Source organism: Cyclopterus lumpus, chromosome 9 (genome assembly GCF_009769545.1).
Source record: "Cyclopterus lumpus isolate fCycLum1 chromosome 9, fCycLum1.pri, whole genome shotgun sequence".
In the NCBI taxonomy this organism is placed as follows: Eukaryota; Metazoa; Chordata; class Actinopteri; order Perciformes; family Cyclopteridae; genus Cyclopterus; species Cyclopterus lumpus.
This window is the reverse complement of record NC_046974.1, coordinates 15,317,988-15,331,215: the sequence shown is the minus strand read 5'-3', so window position 1 is coordinate 15,331,215 and position 13,228 is coordinate 15,317,988. Positions and strand designations below refer to the sequence as shown.

At 41.2% G+C, this 13,228-nt stretch overlaps 1 protein-coding gene across 3 annotated transcripts in view; it reads left to right on the top strand.

Annotated features, from left to right (window-relative positions):
- The window catches only part of mctp1a (multiple C2 domains, transmembrane 1a), a 170,541-nt gene that overhangs the window by 114,306 nt on the left and 43,007 nt on the right, over positions 1-13,228 (top strand). For all 3 annotated transcript variants that reach the window (XM_034540701.1, XM_034540700.1, XM_034540699.1), the window contains exons 10-15: positions 2,917-3,010; positions 7,247-7,349; positions 8,118-8,220; positions 8,813-8,914; positions 9,456-9,530; positions 12,104-12,223. In XM_034540701.1, coding sequence (XP_034396592.1) covers positions 2,917-3,010; positions 7,247-7,349; positions 8,118-8,220; positions 8,813-8,914; positions 9,456-9,530; positions 12,104-12,223 — 597 coding nt within the window. The remainder of the gene's footprint in view (positions 1-2,916; positions 3,011-7,246; positions 7,350-8,117; positions 8,221-8,812; positions 8,915-9,455; positions 9,531-12,103; positions 12,224-13,228) is intronic.

The following is a 13,228-nucleotide window of genomic DNA, read 5'->3' as shown; positions in this document are numbered from 1 at the left end:
ATATGGAGCTCCGATGAAAGGTGACAAGATGCAAAGATGACAGTCAGTCATAAGCCTATGCTGTGGATGATTCATCTGTGTTTGTGTGTCTGTTGAGTGTGACAGCAACGGGAAAGAAGATGTCACAGTGACAAGATGTCAATCACAGGCAGGGCGGGGGTTTGTTTTATGAAAGCTAACTCTGTCCTTCCATTTCTCTCTTTTCTCCTCTGTTCATCCCTTCTTTCATCTCCTCCTTATCCCCGTCAGTCTCCCTGCATGCTGATGGGGGTGTTGGGAGACGTAAATGAGGGGGTGGGGGTCGGTCATGGCCTCCCTTCATCTCTCTTCCTCCCTACCTGTCTGTCTGTCCTTCTACTCCATCTTTTGCTATTTATCTTTCTGATGAAGATTTGAATCCTTGTGGAGGATGGGTGTATTCTCTCCACCAGTCGTGGGTTGCGGTTGAACCCTAAAAGTCCCCTGAGGGAGCCTGTATGGTGGGAGGAAGGGAGGAAGTGTGGATGAAAAAATTGCTCTGCATCCACACATTAAAAAGTAATTCTATTGTTTTTCTGAGTATCAATACGGAAACCACTGCTGTGGTATTGTTTGAAATAATTATGTTTTTTTTGGTACAATACTAAAATGATGCCTTATTAATACTGTACCAAAAGCCATAAATTAGTGTTTTTCGATAAAATCCTTTTATTTTCTGCTGAATAATAGAAGCCACACTTATCAAATGTTAATTGTCCAAGCACAAGCAGCTGTGCAAGAACTCAGATTACAAATCTTAACAATAAAAATTGGTAAAGTTGAAACGTAAATCTATAAATATCAGGATTGTGAAGACTTTTGATCCCAGTTATATATTTTTTAAACATATACATTTTGGTACAGACCAAAAAAGTATTGACATTTAATTCCTCTGTTGAACACATTAACCCGTTTGCCATTATGTTGCCCTTGTGTCTTCCTCTGTTGCCTCCCTCATGCCCTTTCTCTGACTCGTTTTCTCCCTCTGTCTCTCTTCCTCGCTGCTCCCCAATAACCAAAACAAGCAGCTGTATCTTCAGAGAAATCGTGTCTTAAAATTGAGAGTTGTCTCCTCACAGCCTCTTTCTCTGTCTCTGTCTCTGTCTCTCTCTCTCTCTCTCTCTCTCTCTCTCTCTCTGTGTGTCTCTGTGTATGTCTCTCTTTCACATACTCTCTTTTCCCCTCTTTCTTTCACACACTCTCCCCTCTCATCTCCTTTAGAGAGCATTTGGACAATGATATCGCTGGAAACAGGCAGAGTCTGACAGAGTTGGTAATAATGAATTAAATCTGTAGCCTGGCCCTGACTCTGAAATTTAAATTATAATTACTCCTGTGGGGATGGAAGGGGTTATTGCCGGAGAGAGAGAAATAAATTGAAGTGAAGTGCATTTCCACTTTGCTTTTTAGACACACCGACATGCTACTCAATTTGGCCTCAGTATAGGTTTTCTATGCACATGTTTATACCTGAGTATTTGGGTTTGAACATAAGCATAAGTTTATGATTGTGCGTCAGTCTGTCAGTGTGTTCTCATGCCTCATGGCCCAGTCGTTGATTTCCACAGGTATCCCTTCACAGATTTACAGACTAGTCATCATTCCTTCTCCTGGTAATTAAAACCTTGTATTTCCCGTCTCATTTCAGTCCATCACAGGGACTATTTATTGTTAGTGTTTTTTCCCCTCTTTGTTTGGATGTGGTGTAAACTGGAGTGTGTGTGAGGTCAGTGTACCAGTTGTGCGTTTGCCTCATAACTATGATATCACCGCCATTCACACTTTGCTGGATGTGTCTACTCACTATATTATATCTTTTATAATATTATCAGCCTAGTACTCTCTCCCGCGTTCTCTGTGTGTCTCTCAGTAAAGCAAACAAGCACACAAGCAGACATGCAGGTAGTATACAAAGATAAATTGACATCAAGACCACATCGCATTCAATTTGCGCATATTTTCTCTTTGCGATATATTGCACACTGTTGTAAGAATTGTCTTATTTCATTTTGAAAAAGTGCTATTCTCTCTCTCTCTCTCTCTCTCTCTCTCTCTCTCTCTCACACACACACACACACACACGTAAAGTTGTACTTAAAAAGTAAATATTAGCATTTCCTTTTACATTGTCCAGACTGAAAGTGTGCACCAGGAAGTAAATCAGCTTAAGTTTCAAATAATATACATCAAAATATGTACAACTGTATGAGACATGCATGTTGTTCACATTAGGCATGGAGAGGAGAATATGTCCAAATACCATACAAAAGGTTTCAGACTTACACTCCTCATGGTCAATATACAAAACACTACTTTTCATTAAAACACAATGGGGAACTCTTTCCTCTGTAAGTGTCTAATTGACTAAACTCAGTCTTTATGAGTGGAACAGCTAATGGAAAAGTACAAAACCTCTTAATCTAAATGCAACAATGGAAAGTGTGTCGTTCATAAGGTAGTTAGTCTTCTCATTGTATAATAGGAATAGATATAACACCTTTTCTTCTACTTGGCATGTAACAGTTGAACTTGCCTGTTGTCTACCTGTTGTCCCCTTTTATCTGTGTACTGTATTTATTTGCTGTAACCTTTCGCAATGTCTGCATGGCTCGTCTTCTCTATCAAAATCAGTGACGTTCCATTTTATCTGAGAAGTACAAAGTTAAGAAACATTTCAAACAGGCAAGAACAGCTACTCAGTGAAATTAAATCCAGCCATTTGTCCTCTTAGAATGGACTGTAAATGCCAGCTCTACATTTTCAAATAAGAGGCCTGTTAAAGGACATATTCTACCCTTTCCTCTCTTAATGAAATGTCACGCTATTGACCTGCCTTTCTCTTCAAAGCTAATTTGGCATCCTCTTTGACCTTCCACCCTTGTTCCTGTGATTTTTCAGAGTCTGTGGAGGTCATTCCACAACCTAAAAGATGTCGGCGTGGTGCAGGTGAAGGTCATCAGGGCTGAAGGACTGATGGCAGCAGATGTCACAGGTAAGACCATTACCGTAAGTCCAAACAACCGGACTATAACCTTGGTAGTTCTCAATTATGTACATTGTTAAAATGTTGTCTCTTCATGTTTCACTCTTGTATTCATGCCCATATATGCGTATACTTATTTTATAATCTAACAAATAGTCCTACACTTTTGCTGTTGTTTTGCAGTATCTGTTGATACTTAACTTTTGCTTAAGTTTTGCATTTAGACATTGAACAATATCTGCAGCACATTTTTCCCGCGCCAACAATCTGCCATAAATCTAGCCAAAGATACACTCAGGGTGTAATTGTGGTTTAAGGAATGATCCTCTGCAAGCATCCTGAGAGAGAGTTAAAGTTTAATTTGGGCTGGACAGAAAATTTGTCTCTGCATTTTTAGAAAAGATGCAGGCTGCTCATTTGAATAATAGAGAAAAAGTACATATTTGAACCAACAAATCTCTCTCCCTCCTCCCGCTCTCTCTCTGCTTGTTCTCTCTGGATTCTCCATTAATTCTTACTTTTAATTAGGTCTACAGTGGACAGGCCTAGTTTTTCACTCTGTATTATCTAGTAGAGAGAGAAGGATGTGTGTGTGTGTTGTGTGTGTGAGTTTTTTTTTCTATTTGAAACCGCCACAGTCCCATTAGCCAACAGAGAGCGGAGCTGGTTGATTTGGGTTATTGCGTGGAGCGACCGGAGTGCAGGGCTAATGGCTCTCTGGCTCTTTTATTTCACGCGGCGCAGACATTTTCTCCGTGACCTCGTTGTGGAGCTCATCATTCAGTCTGAGCATCATGGTTCCCTCCAAAAAAGAGTGAAACTGTGGAAATATAATGTCTAGTGGCTGTTTGTTCCTCTCACTTTGTCTCTGCCTGTTTGACGTGGTCAGAGAGAACACGGTGCCTCTACAGCCTGTGGTCATTTAAAATTATTGCTAAAGGCTTACTTCATAGTTAAAGTGAAGCATGTCTTGTGGTGCCAACCAGGAAAACTATTTTAAATAGAAACTACCAAGACTGAATCCATCAATGGGGAGAAAAGTGAAAAGAATTAAGTTTGAAACCCACAGCAAAAATGTTTGCCACATGTGTTTCACATAGAGCACTTTGGTTTCATATGCTAAAGACAGATTAACCAGTCAAGATGTTTCCACATAGGACTCTATTTATTCACACAAAACAAAACAAGGGCTTGGGTTTCACGTCACCAAGTTTTTGTTCTAGCGAAAGAGATCTGAAATGTAGACAGTCCAATATGTAACCTTATTTGAATTTATACATTCTTGCAAGCGAGAATCCCCGTTCCCCATAAAACGATTTCTTTCAGTCAGTCTCACCCTAGACTACAGTAGGCAAAGAGGTTGTTTCTGGATGGCGTATTTCTGTTTTGAATCCGATGCTGTGTGTGTGTGTGTGTGTGTGTGTGTGTGTGTGTGTGTGTGTGTGTGTGTCACTGGCAGAAACAATAGCTCTGTAAGAGCCACATAAGAGCCCTCACCACATGAACACCCTATTTTAACAACGCACACCAAGAGAGGGTCAGGAGCAAGGTGAGAGAGAAGCAGACAGACAGACAAACAGACAGACAGACAGTTAGAGAGGAGGTCAGTGAAAGAGAAAGAGTTCACCATCTCTCTCCCATTCACGCTGCCTGTCTCCCTCTTGTCTTTTCCCCTCCTCCTCCCCTCTCTCTCTCTCGCTCTCCTCTGTGGCCATCTCGCTCTCTAATTGAAGTGTTTTTGTGGAGTAGCTCCTCTCCAGACCGAGTAGGATAACTGAAAATAGTCTCTAAAACCAACAATCCCCTTTGTCTGCCAGCTCTTGTCCCTCTAAGTGGATGCTACAGCATAAGAACATTTCAATAGCAACACACACAGACACATGCACTTCCAGCAGCAACACCTCAGCATGTGTAGACTTCTTGGACATTATTTTTTTCACTCAATATCACGTCAGTATAAGAGTTTTTTTTCGACTGCATCATTTGACAAATAGAGGAATACTGTAGGTATTCTATTTAGGGTTATTAAATGTGATGGCAGAAAATTTAAAAAAATTAGATTGATTTACATTTTGAAGTCTGAATCATAATTAATTGTGATTATACAGGAACATGAGAGCGTGCGCTCCCTCTCCAACTCCTCACTAACTCTAAGCTTCCTGCAAGGCAATTACGGCGCGCTCCCTCGTCTCCGTACTGTATTCATCCTCCACACTTATCTTAGGGCACACTGAAATTAGTTTGAGCCCGCAAACCCTCTGCCAGCGCCACAGAGACAGGACCCAGTGGGGGGAGGGGCTTTGCTCGGACATTACCTGGATGATCTCTGAGTGGCGCTCAAACCTGAGCGTGTAATTGGTTAAGACAGGCGCCTCTGGTGCTAGCGGCCAATAAGGTGAGAGTTCATCACCAATGACAACTGTCTCTCTACGGCAACACAGCCTGCCATGTCATTAAAAACAGAATATTAGAGAGAAAATGGGGGAGGGTCGGGTTCCGCAGAAATCATTTCCAGCTCTTAATTTGGATGATTGCATTTAAATTGAATCAGACCTGATTTGTGGGGACAACATTATAACCATTTATGCTATGGAGGCTCTGGGATTATGAAGGAGGATATTTCAAATATTCACTACTGTAAAAATGTTGAATGAAGATAAAAATTATTATTATTTTTATTTGTTTACAATTCTTAAATACATTTTGGTGTGTGTTTATTATTGGTCGAGGGAAGTATTTGAAATGTTAATATACAATTATGTGCTATGCAAGCAATTGATATGGCTAACGAAGTATGCACACAGAGATGCATTACGAAGTAGGCTCTTGAGTCCAATGTCTTTTGCCTATTTTAATGTATCTTGTTTACTATCGAAGGAGTCATAGCTGTCAATATCCACTTCAAGCACTCTACATCAATAGAGCCCCACAAACCGATATGAAAGGCAACACCTACGGCTCAACATTGATCACAGTGACATTTACTTTGCACACCCACTAAATATCCTGCCCTTGTCACAACATTTGAAGAAAATCACACTAATCAATGACACTCAGGCACGCACGCACGCACGCACGCACGCACACATGCACACACGCACACATGCACACACGCACACATGCACACACACACACACGCACACACGCACACATGCACACATGCACGCACAAGTAGAAATGTGGCAGAGGGGCTTTGAACTCAATTCCAACTTTATTGAGTTTTGTTATGCAATATTGCTGCTTTACTAATATTTCAATATTCTCACTATTTTAAATGGGAATGCGTGTGGGACATATTTTTTTAACATCATGACCCAGTCTTTTCAAATAATAAGCTGGAACAAACAGCGCAACAGCTCCCAACAGTTTTAATAGAAAATAATGATCAAAGCCAAAATTAAGAGTTTTGTTGTTTTTAGTTCATCTTGAGGCAATCGAAGGGAGGTGGGCTGGCAGGCATGGGGAGCTGGGCTCACTTCTTTCTGCGTACAAAGAAATTGAAATGTGAGACATTAGTAAACAAATAGAGAATATATAGGACATTACTGGTTTTGATTATTATAGTACAGTACGCTATTCTCAGGAGGAGGAAATAACTGATTATTTTTATTTTTCATCTCGGTCTTCACTGTCTCGCTACATAGTTACATAACTGTAGTAAATTCTGAATTGAAAGTTTTGTTGAAATAAATTAACATGAATGAATATGATTTTACTGAAACCACATATCATATCTGTGTTTTTTAACATCTGAGGGTCGTTAAAATGTTATCTTTTGGGAGTGACGGGCCACTAAAATGATTTCATATGTTAGTTTGTAAAATGTTCACCCCCCACTGTCTTAATCTTCTACTTTGAACTTCTCTGGCCTTCAGAGCCACATCGCCGTCTGTGTTCTTCCCCCCCGCCTCCTTGTGACCGCCCAGGGCATAGTTGTCCTGGAGCTTATCTTCTCGTTGTGCATGTTTTCGCAGCTGTTCCATGTGATGTTTTATATTATATATGGCATTAGGGCTGAAAAATGAAAAGCACCATTCTGATAAGTCCAAGTATTGGAGCTGTAACGTGGTATAAAGGGAGGATGCGTTATACTATCTGTCTTAATAATATCAGAGATTGGAAAGCTGTTGGAATTGCTTCAGATTCTCGATTTCCTTGAAACCTCAAGCCAACAAAAGTTTTGTGTCTACTGTATTTATGTCTCTTCTTTCACTGAGAAGGTCGTTCTTGTATGCTTGTTTTTAGGTAAGAGTGACCCGTTCTGTGTGGTGGAGCTGAGCAACGATCGGCTGCAGACGCACACCATCTACAAAAACCTCAACCCAGAATGGAACAAGGTCTTCACTTTGTGAGTGGCTTTTACAACACAGTTCGCACTCACTGCAGTAATGGAAATAAAATAATATTTACCTTTGAATTCAGGACGAATAAAGTCAAGGCAAAAGTCTCATGAAAAAATGTAATTTAAAAAATGTATAGCATTCAACAGTTTTGGTGTGTGTGTGCATTTTTTTTATGAATTCTGGTAACAACTGAATGCCTTTTTCTTTAATGAACTTTGAATGTAAAAAGTATTCACAATCATTGTTATTCCAACTGCTTATTGAGAAGTGTTTAAAATGCAATGTCTGCCTCTAATCCAGGATAACATGAACATAAGAGATTAAGACCCATTATATTTTTCCTAATACAAAAAAATAATATTATTTTCCAAATAAGGTTACTTTTAGGTTATAGGTAAACGTAGCTCTAACTCTGCATAATTTCTTAGATATATGATACAATTTCATTCCCGAGTACAAACTTGTAATTCCAGCTTTATTTTTGCTACCCCAGTTAGTCTTAGCTTCACACTTAAGTTATGCTCACCTCAGTCAGTAATTTAGTGCAATATCACATAGAGCATGTTAATGGTGATCTATGAAAATATAATATATGGTATTCAAATATGAGGAATTTGCTCTGCCACATATAGAGTTTCAGATTATAAATTGTTTTTGTGAATTTTAAGCTTTTAGAGAAGCGCTTGCAAGGTGTGATAGCTTTCCCACCATTTCAGTGTGTCACCCGTATTTCAGTGTGTACGTCATCTGTGTTGTCTTTGTGTGTGGTCCAGTAACGTGAAGGACATCCACTCGGTGCTCGAGGTCACTGTTTACGACGAGGACCGAGACAGAAGTGCAGACTTCCTGGGGAAAGTGGCTATTCCTTTACTACATGTAAGTCAAAGGCAAATCTTTCTGTGTGTTTCTTTTCTTTTTCCTTTGGGGATAATAGAGATAGCATAGAGGAACGGAAAGAATGAAAAACACACAGTGGAAGATATAAAAAGCAGAGGTTATTTTTGTAACTCCACAGATGAGACTGTTATTTCACAAAGAGAAAGAGATGACAGGAAGGAGAAAAAATGGAAGAGAGGCTAAGAAAAAAGAATAGATTGATAGGTTGAGCAGAAAGAGAGCGACGGGATGAGAGATGATATGAAAATGACATTGATCGAGAGAAGATGCGATTTATAGAAAAAAAAAGACGAAAGAGTGAGTCTTATATTTGAAAAAATATATAGATAGCCTGTGAAAGTACTGTGTGTCTAATATATCCATGCTCCGTTGTACAGTATGATTCCCCAGGATAGTTAATTTCTGTTTGACAGAGCCGAGCTGCAGTGGGTAATGAACAGGTACTTGTCAGAGTTGCCACAGTTGTTTTGGGTTCCCTGTCAGCGCCAGCAGCTGGGGTTCAAAGGTGGCCCGGGGAGCCGATTCAGCCGGGTATTGCCAGACAGACGCCTGTCATGTCCCTCTCCCACAGATCCAAAATGGAGAACGCAAAGCCTACGCCTTGAAAAACAAGGAGCTGACAGGGCCAACAAAAGGGGTCATCTTTCTCGAAATAGACGTGATTTTTAATGCTGTAAGTCTTTCTTTAGCTTTTTGATTCTCCGCCCTGATTTCTATTTTTTTTATTTTGCCCCCCACCCCCCATTATCCTCTCTCTCCACTCTCCATCCTTCTCTCGTTCTCTCTAGCGTCCCCCCCCATATGCTGTTGTCTTTATTCTGTTTGTCTCCAGCCCCCCCCCCCAGCCCCCCCCGCTTTGCTTCATCCCATCCCTCGTCCCTTTTCCCTCATCCTCGTTTTGGCTTTACTTATCAAAGACTCCCTCTCAACGGCCTTTGTTCGCCCATTCTCCATCGCTGTGTGTGTCCTATAGCGGCCATCTTACGGCTTTCTCTCTTGCTCTCTCTAGCCTCTGACATGGGGCACGCTCTACGCATGTGCTACCAGTATCACTACACAATGTGTTAGAAAAACCTTAAATATTGAAACATATAGTTCCTTGCTAATCCATTGTCATTATCAGTGATTTAATTCCAGTATTATTTAAAATGAGTGTCATTTAACTCTCACCGTTTGCTGTTTATGAGGCTGTGTGTGTCCACTCCATCCGCCAGGTGAAGGCTGGTCTCAGGACGTTGATTCCTATTGAGCAGAAGTATATCGAGGAGGAACCCAGAGTGTCCAAACAGGTACATCAGTAGCCAACACTTATCTTCTCCCACGCCGCCTCACCTTTATCTGTGTCCACCACTGTACCCCCTATTCTAGTTAACTGTCTGAAGTAAAACCGACAAGCATGGAGAATGGCATCTTGTAAACCGCAACAACTGTGTGGGCAAGATACAACAGGGTGATCGAAAGGAAAAAACGGCATTTTGTTTCTTTTTTTCCTTCACTCCTCTCTCCCTTCTCTCACCCCCCCCCCCCTCCTCTTGCATCCACTCTGAGTGGTGAATAGAAATGTCAAGCTGTCAGCTCTGGGGTGCATAAGTAGATTGGCCATCCTTATAGTTGGCCCTCTTTGCCACTGCTGCTTTGCACTTCATTGTCACGCTGCTCAGTGTGTCGGCACCACAAAGGGCTGAATAGTAAGGGCTGGCCCACATCAGACATGTCATATGAGTGACCGTTTGGGCTCAGTAGTCAATACTGCGCCATGCATAGCCGAGCACGGCCGAGCAAAGCCCTACACACGCACCGGCTCCCAGACCACGCTTTTGTCAGCCTTCCATCTCTTCCCTTCTTTCCTCACTGTTTCTGCCTTCTCTGTTGCTCTCTGTCTTGGCCCACTCCACGCTTTTCTCCCAAGTGCAGAATCTCCATTTCACCTCTGACTCACAGAGATGACCCATGTCAACGGCTCGCAATGATGATGTCACTGGTTGCTTTAGAGGGATTGCCCCGTGAGAGCTCTTTTGTGTAGCAGCTCCCCTGCTGTTGCTTGCTGCTTAGCGTGCACACACGCACGCCCACACACACACACGCACGCGTGCGCACACACACGCGCACGCACACACACACACATACACACACGCACGCACACACGCACACATACACACACACACACACACACAGTAAATAAAAAGAAAACACATAAACTGCCTGCCAAACAAAAACGTTTCATTGTAATTATGAAATTTAAATTAATAAATGACGTCTCCACTTTTCTAAATGTTTTTAAGGAATAACTCAAGGCACTCTTTAAATAATTTATGAAAAATTAAGTATTCTTATCAAGGCAATAATGAGCCCAGAAGAGTACAGCATGTACATCAAGTGCATGCGCTAAGGAACGTGGAAATGGATGATTCACAGTCTTGCTGTCCTTAGGGTCTGTGTGTCCCCAGCAGGACACCATACAGTCATCCTCTGTTTTGCAACAAAAAGATTCACATAATTATACAAAGAGAAGGAGGAATCCTCCTCTCATCTTGCATCAAAGCAGCCAAGCCACCCCTAACCACATGCAAATCCACCCGGAAACACACGTTCATACAGACAATAGACTTTCCTGTAGTGCTACAAACACATACAGTACACACATACACACACGCACACACACATTCACACACACACGCACACACACACTCACACACATACACACGCACACACACATTCACACACACACACACACACATATACACACACGCACGCACACACACACTCACACACACACACACACACACACACACACACACACACACACACACACACACACACACACACGCTATCTACCAGAGAGTTAAATAATGGCCTAGATCTTTTTGAACCTTGATCTGCAGAGACAGTTTGTCCTTTGGGAGCACTTCTCCTGGTGGTGACCTGATTGGGTGGTTGGCATTCTGCGCTGCTGTTATGCTATTCCCTGAATGGTTGGCAACCCGTGGGGAGGACAGCAGTTAGCCAGTTCCCTCTCATATCTGGCCAAGATGAACGAAGAACCCTCGGAGGAGAATCCAGGGACTCAGTTGGACATTTCTTTTAAATTCTACTTAACTTTATCACTGGGAGAGTAGACTTAAAGAAATATTATGAGTCAGCTTGTCACGCTTAAAGCGGCTGTTTTTCCTGTATGCAAATCCACATCCATTCTGTGTATAGCTATCCTAAGAAGGAAATTACACTAATGTCCTCATGGTGTCCACAGAGCTGTAATGTTGTGAGAGGTCAAATATGCATATCTCAAGTTGTAAAAAGTAATGCAACAGTAGACTTTCAAAAGTGACAGCAGAATGAGACACAATGAGGTATGTACCAACCATATTAAGACTTATTGTCTAAGGTGATACTTATAGGATTTAGCATATTTACTTATGTTAATTCACACCATAACTAAACATGAATGAGGGAAAATGTACCTGTTTAAAGGTTTGTCATCACAAATGTCTAGATCATTTTAACACGGTTTTAACAGCTTTGCTTATGTTTGCAATCATAATTTTGCTTCTGTTTACTGTTTTGATAAAAAAAATCCACTGAACACTAAACGTGCAACATATGTGATGAAGTCACACAACCTTTATGTGTTTTTTTTCTCCCAATGGTACTCAGTTACATGTCCACAAAGTCTCAATTTGAATTTTTTTTATTCATTCTTTATTTTTTTTACTGAAAGTCCATATGTTGACATTCTGTCACTTTTACAAAGCAGTGCTTTACAATGTTTATCACACAAAGCTGTTTTCCTTGCTACAGCACATTTCTGACCTTAAGCGTTCATACATTTTAAACATTTGCTATTTTGTTTTTGTCTCCTTTTTAGCTGCTGTTGCGCAACTTCAACAGAGTTAGACGCTGCATCATGTTCCTGATCAACATTGGCTGCTATGTCAACAGCTGCTTCGAATGGGACTCTCCACAGAGGAGCATCTGTGCTTTTGTAGTATGTAGAGATGCACTTACATGTACATGTGCCGCACCATAAATGGCATCACATACATATTTGCACAGAAACTAAAAACAGAACCACATTTCATATCTTTTTGTGAAACACTACTCTATAGACGCAAACATTATTATGCTGTTTCATCATTCATTTGGTGTACTGAGTGTGCAGACTGTCCCAGAAATGTACCTAAATATAGTCTGGTTCACTTCATTTAAAAACGTGCACGACAAAACCTTTCACTAAATAGTACGTCCAAATCACATTAATTGATCAGTACCATTTCTAAATGGAATATCAATAGTCTGATTTACACTTTTAACATCTGCAAATACGCAACCGGGGAGGAACATGTTCACGGAGGCGGTAGGACCATTTCTGCTACCAAAGTATGGATCCTTCACTGGTAATCTCACACTCTAACACAAGGGGTTGTTGACGTCTCAAGCTCAGTTAAGTACATTCCCACACTGTATCCTCCACTACAGCCTGTTACTCAAAGACTCAAATATATTAATATGATCGTCTCGATTAAATCCTTTTTCTAGTTTTGTGTTAATGTAAAAGTGTCTGTTTTGACACTCGTTTGCTAGGAATGAGGGGCGAGTTGGTGTTGTAGATTTAACACTATTTTAAATGAGACCCTCAGATGTTCAAATACTTAGAAAATGCAGCTATAATCTATTGAAGTGTGACAAGCTGTTTCTGCAGACAGTGGAAATGGCAGCTTCTTTCTTTCTTAGGCCGTCAGACCCACCCCTCTTCATCCTCTCTCTCTCTCTCCATTTCCCTCTCTCCTTCCTGTCATCTGTGTCTGGTATTAAAAGGTGAAATGTAATTGGACAGCAGAGCTATCAGTAAGAGACATTCTCCTGCAGGACGGTGAGTGGCTGTATGGAGTTCCCTACCCTAAAGATGACAGAGAAGGCATTTAATCCTGTCTGCTTTAGTGTCCTGACTTAAGTAGCTGCAGGACAGGTGGACTCGCCCCGCCCCGGCCCT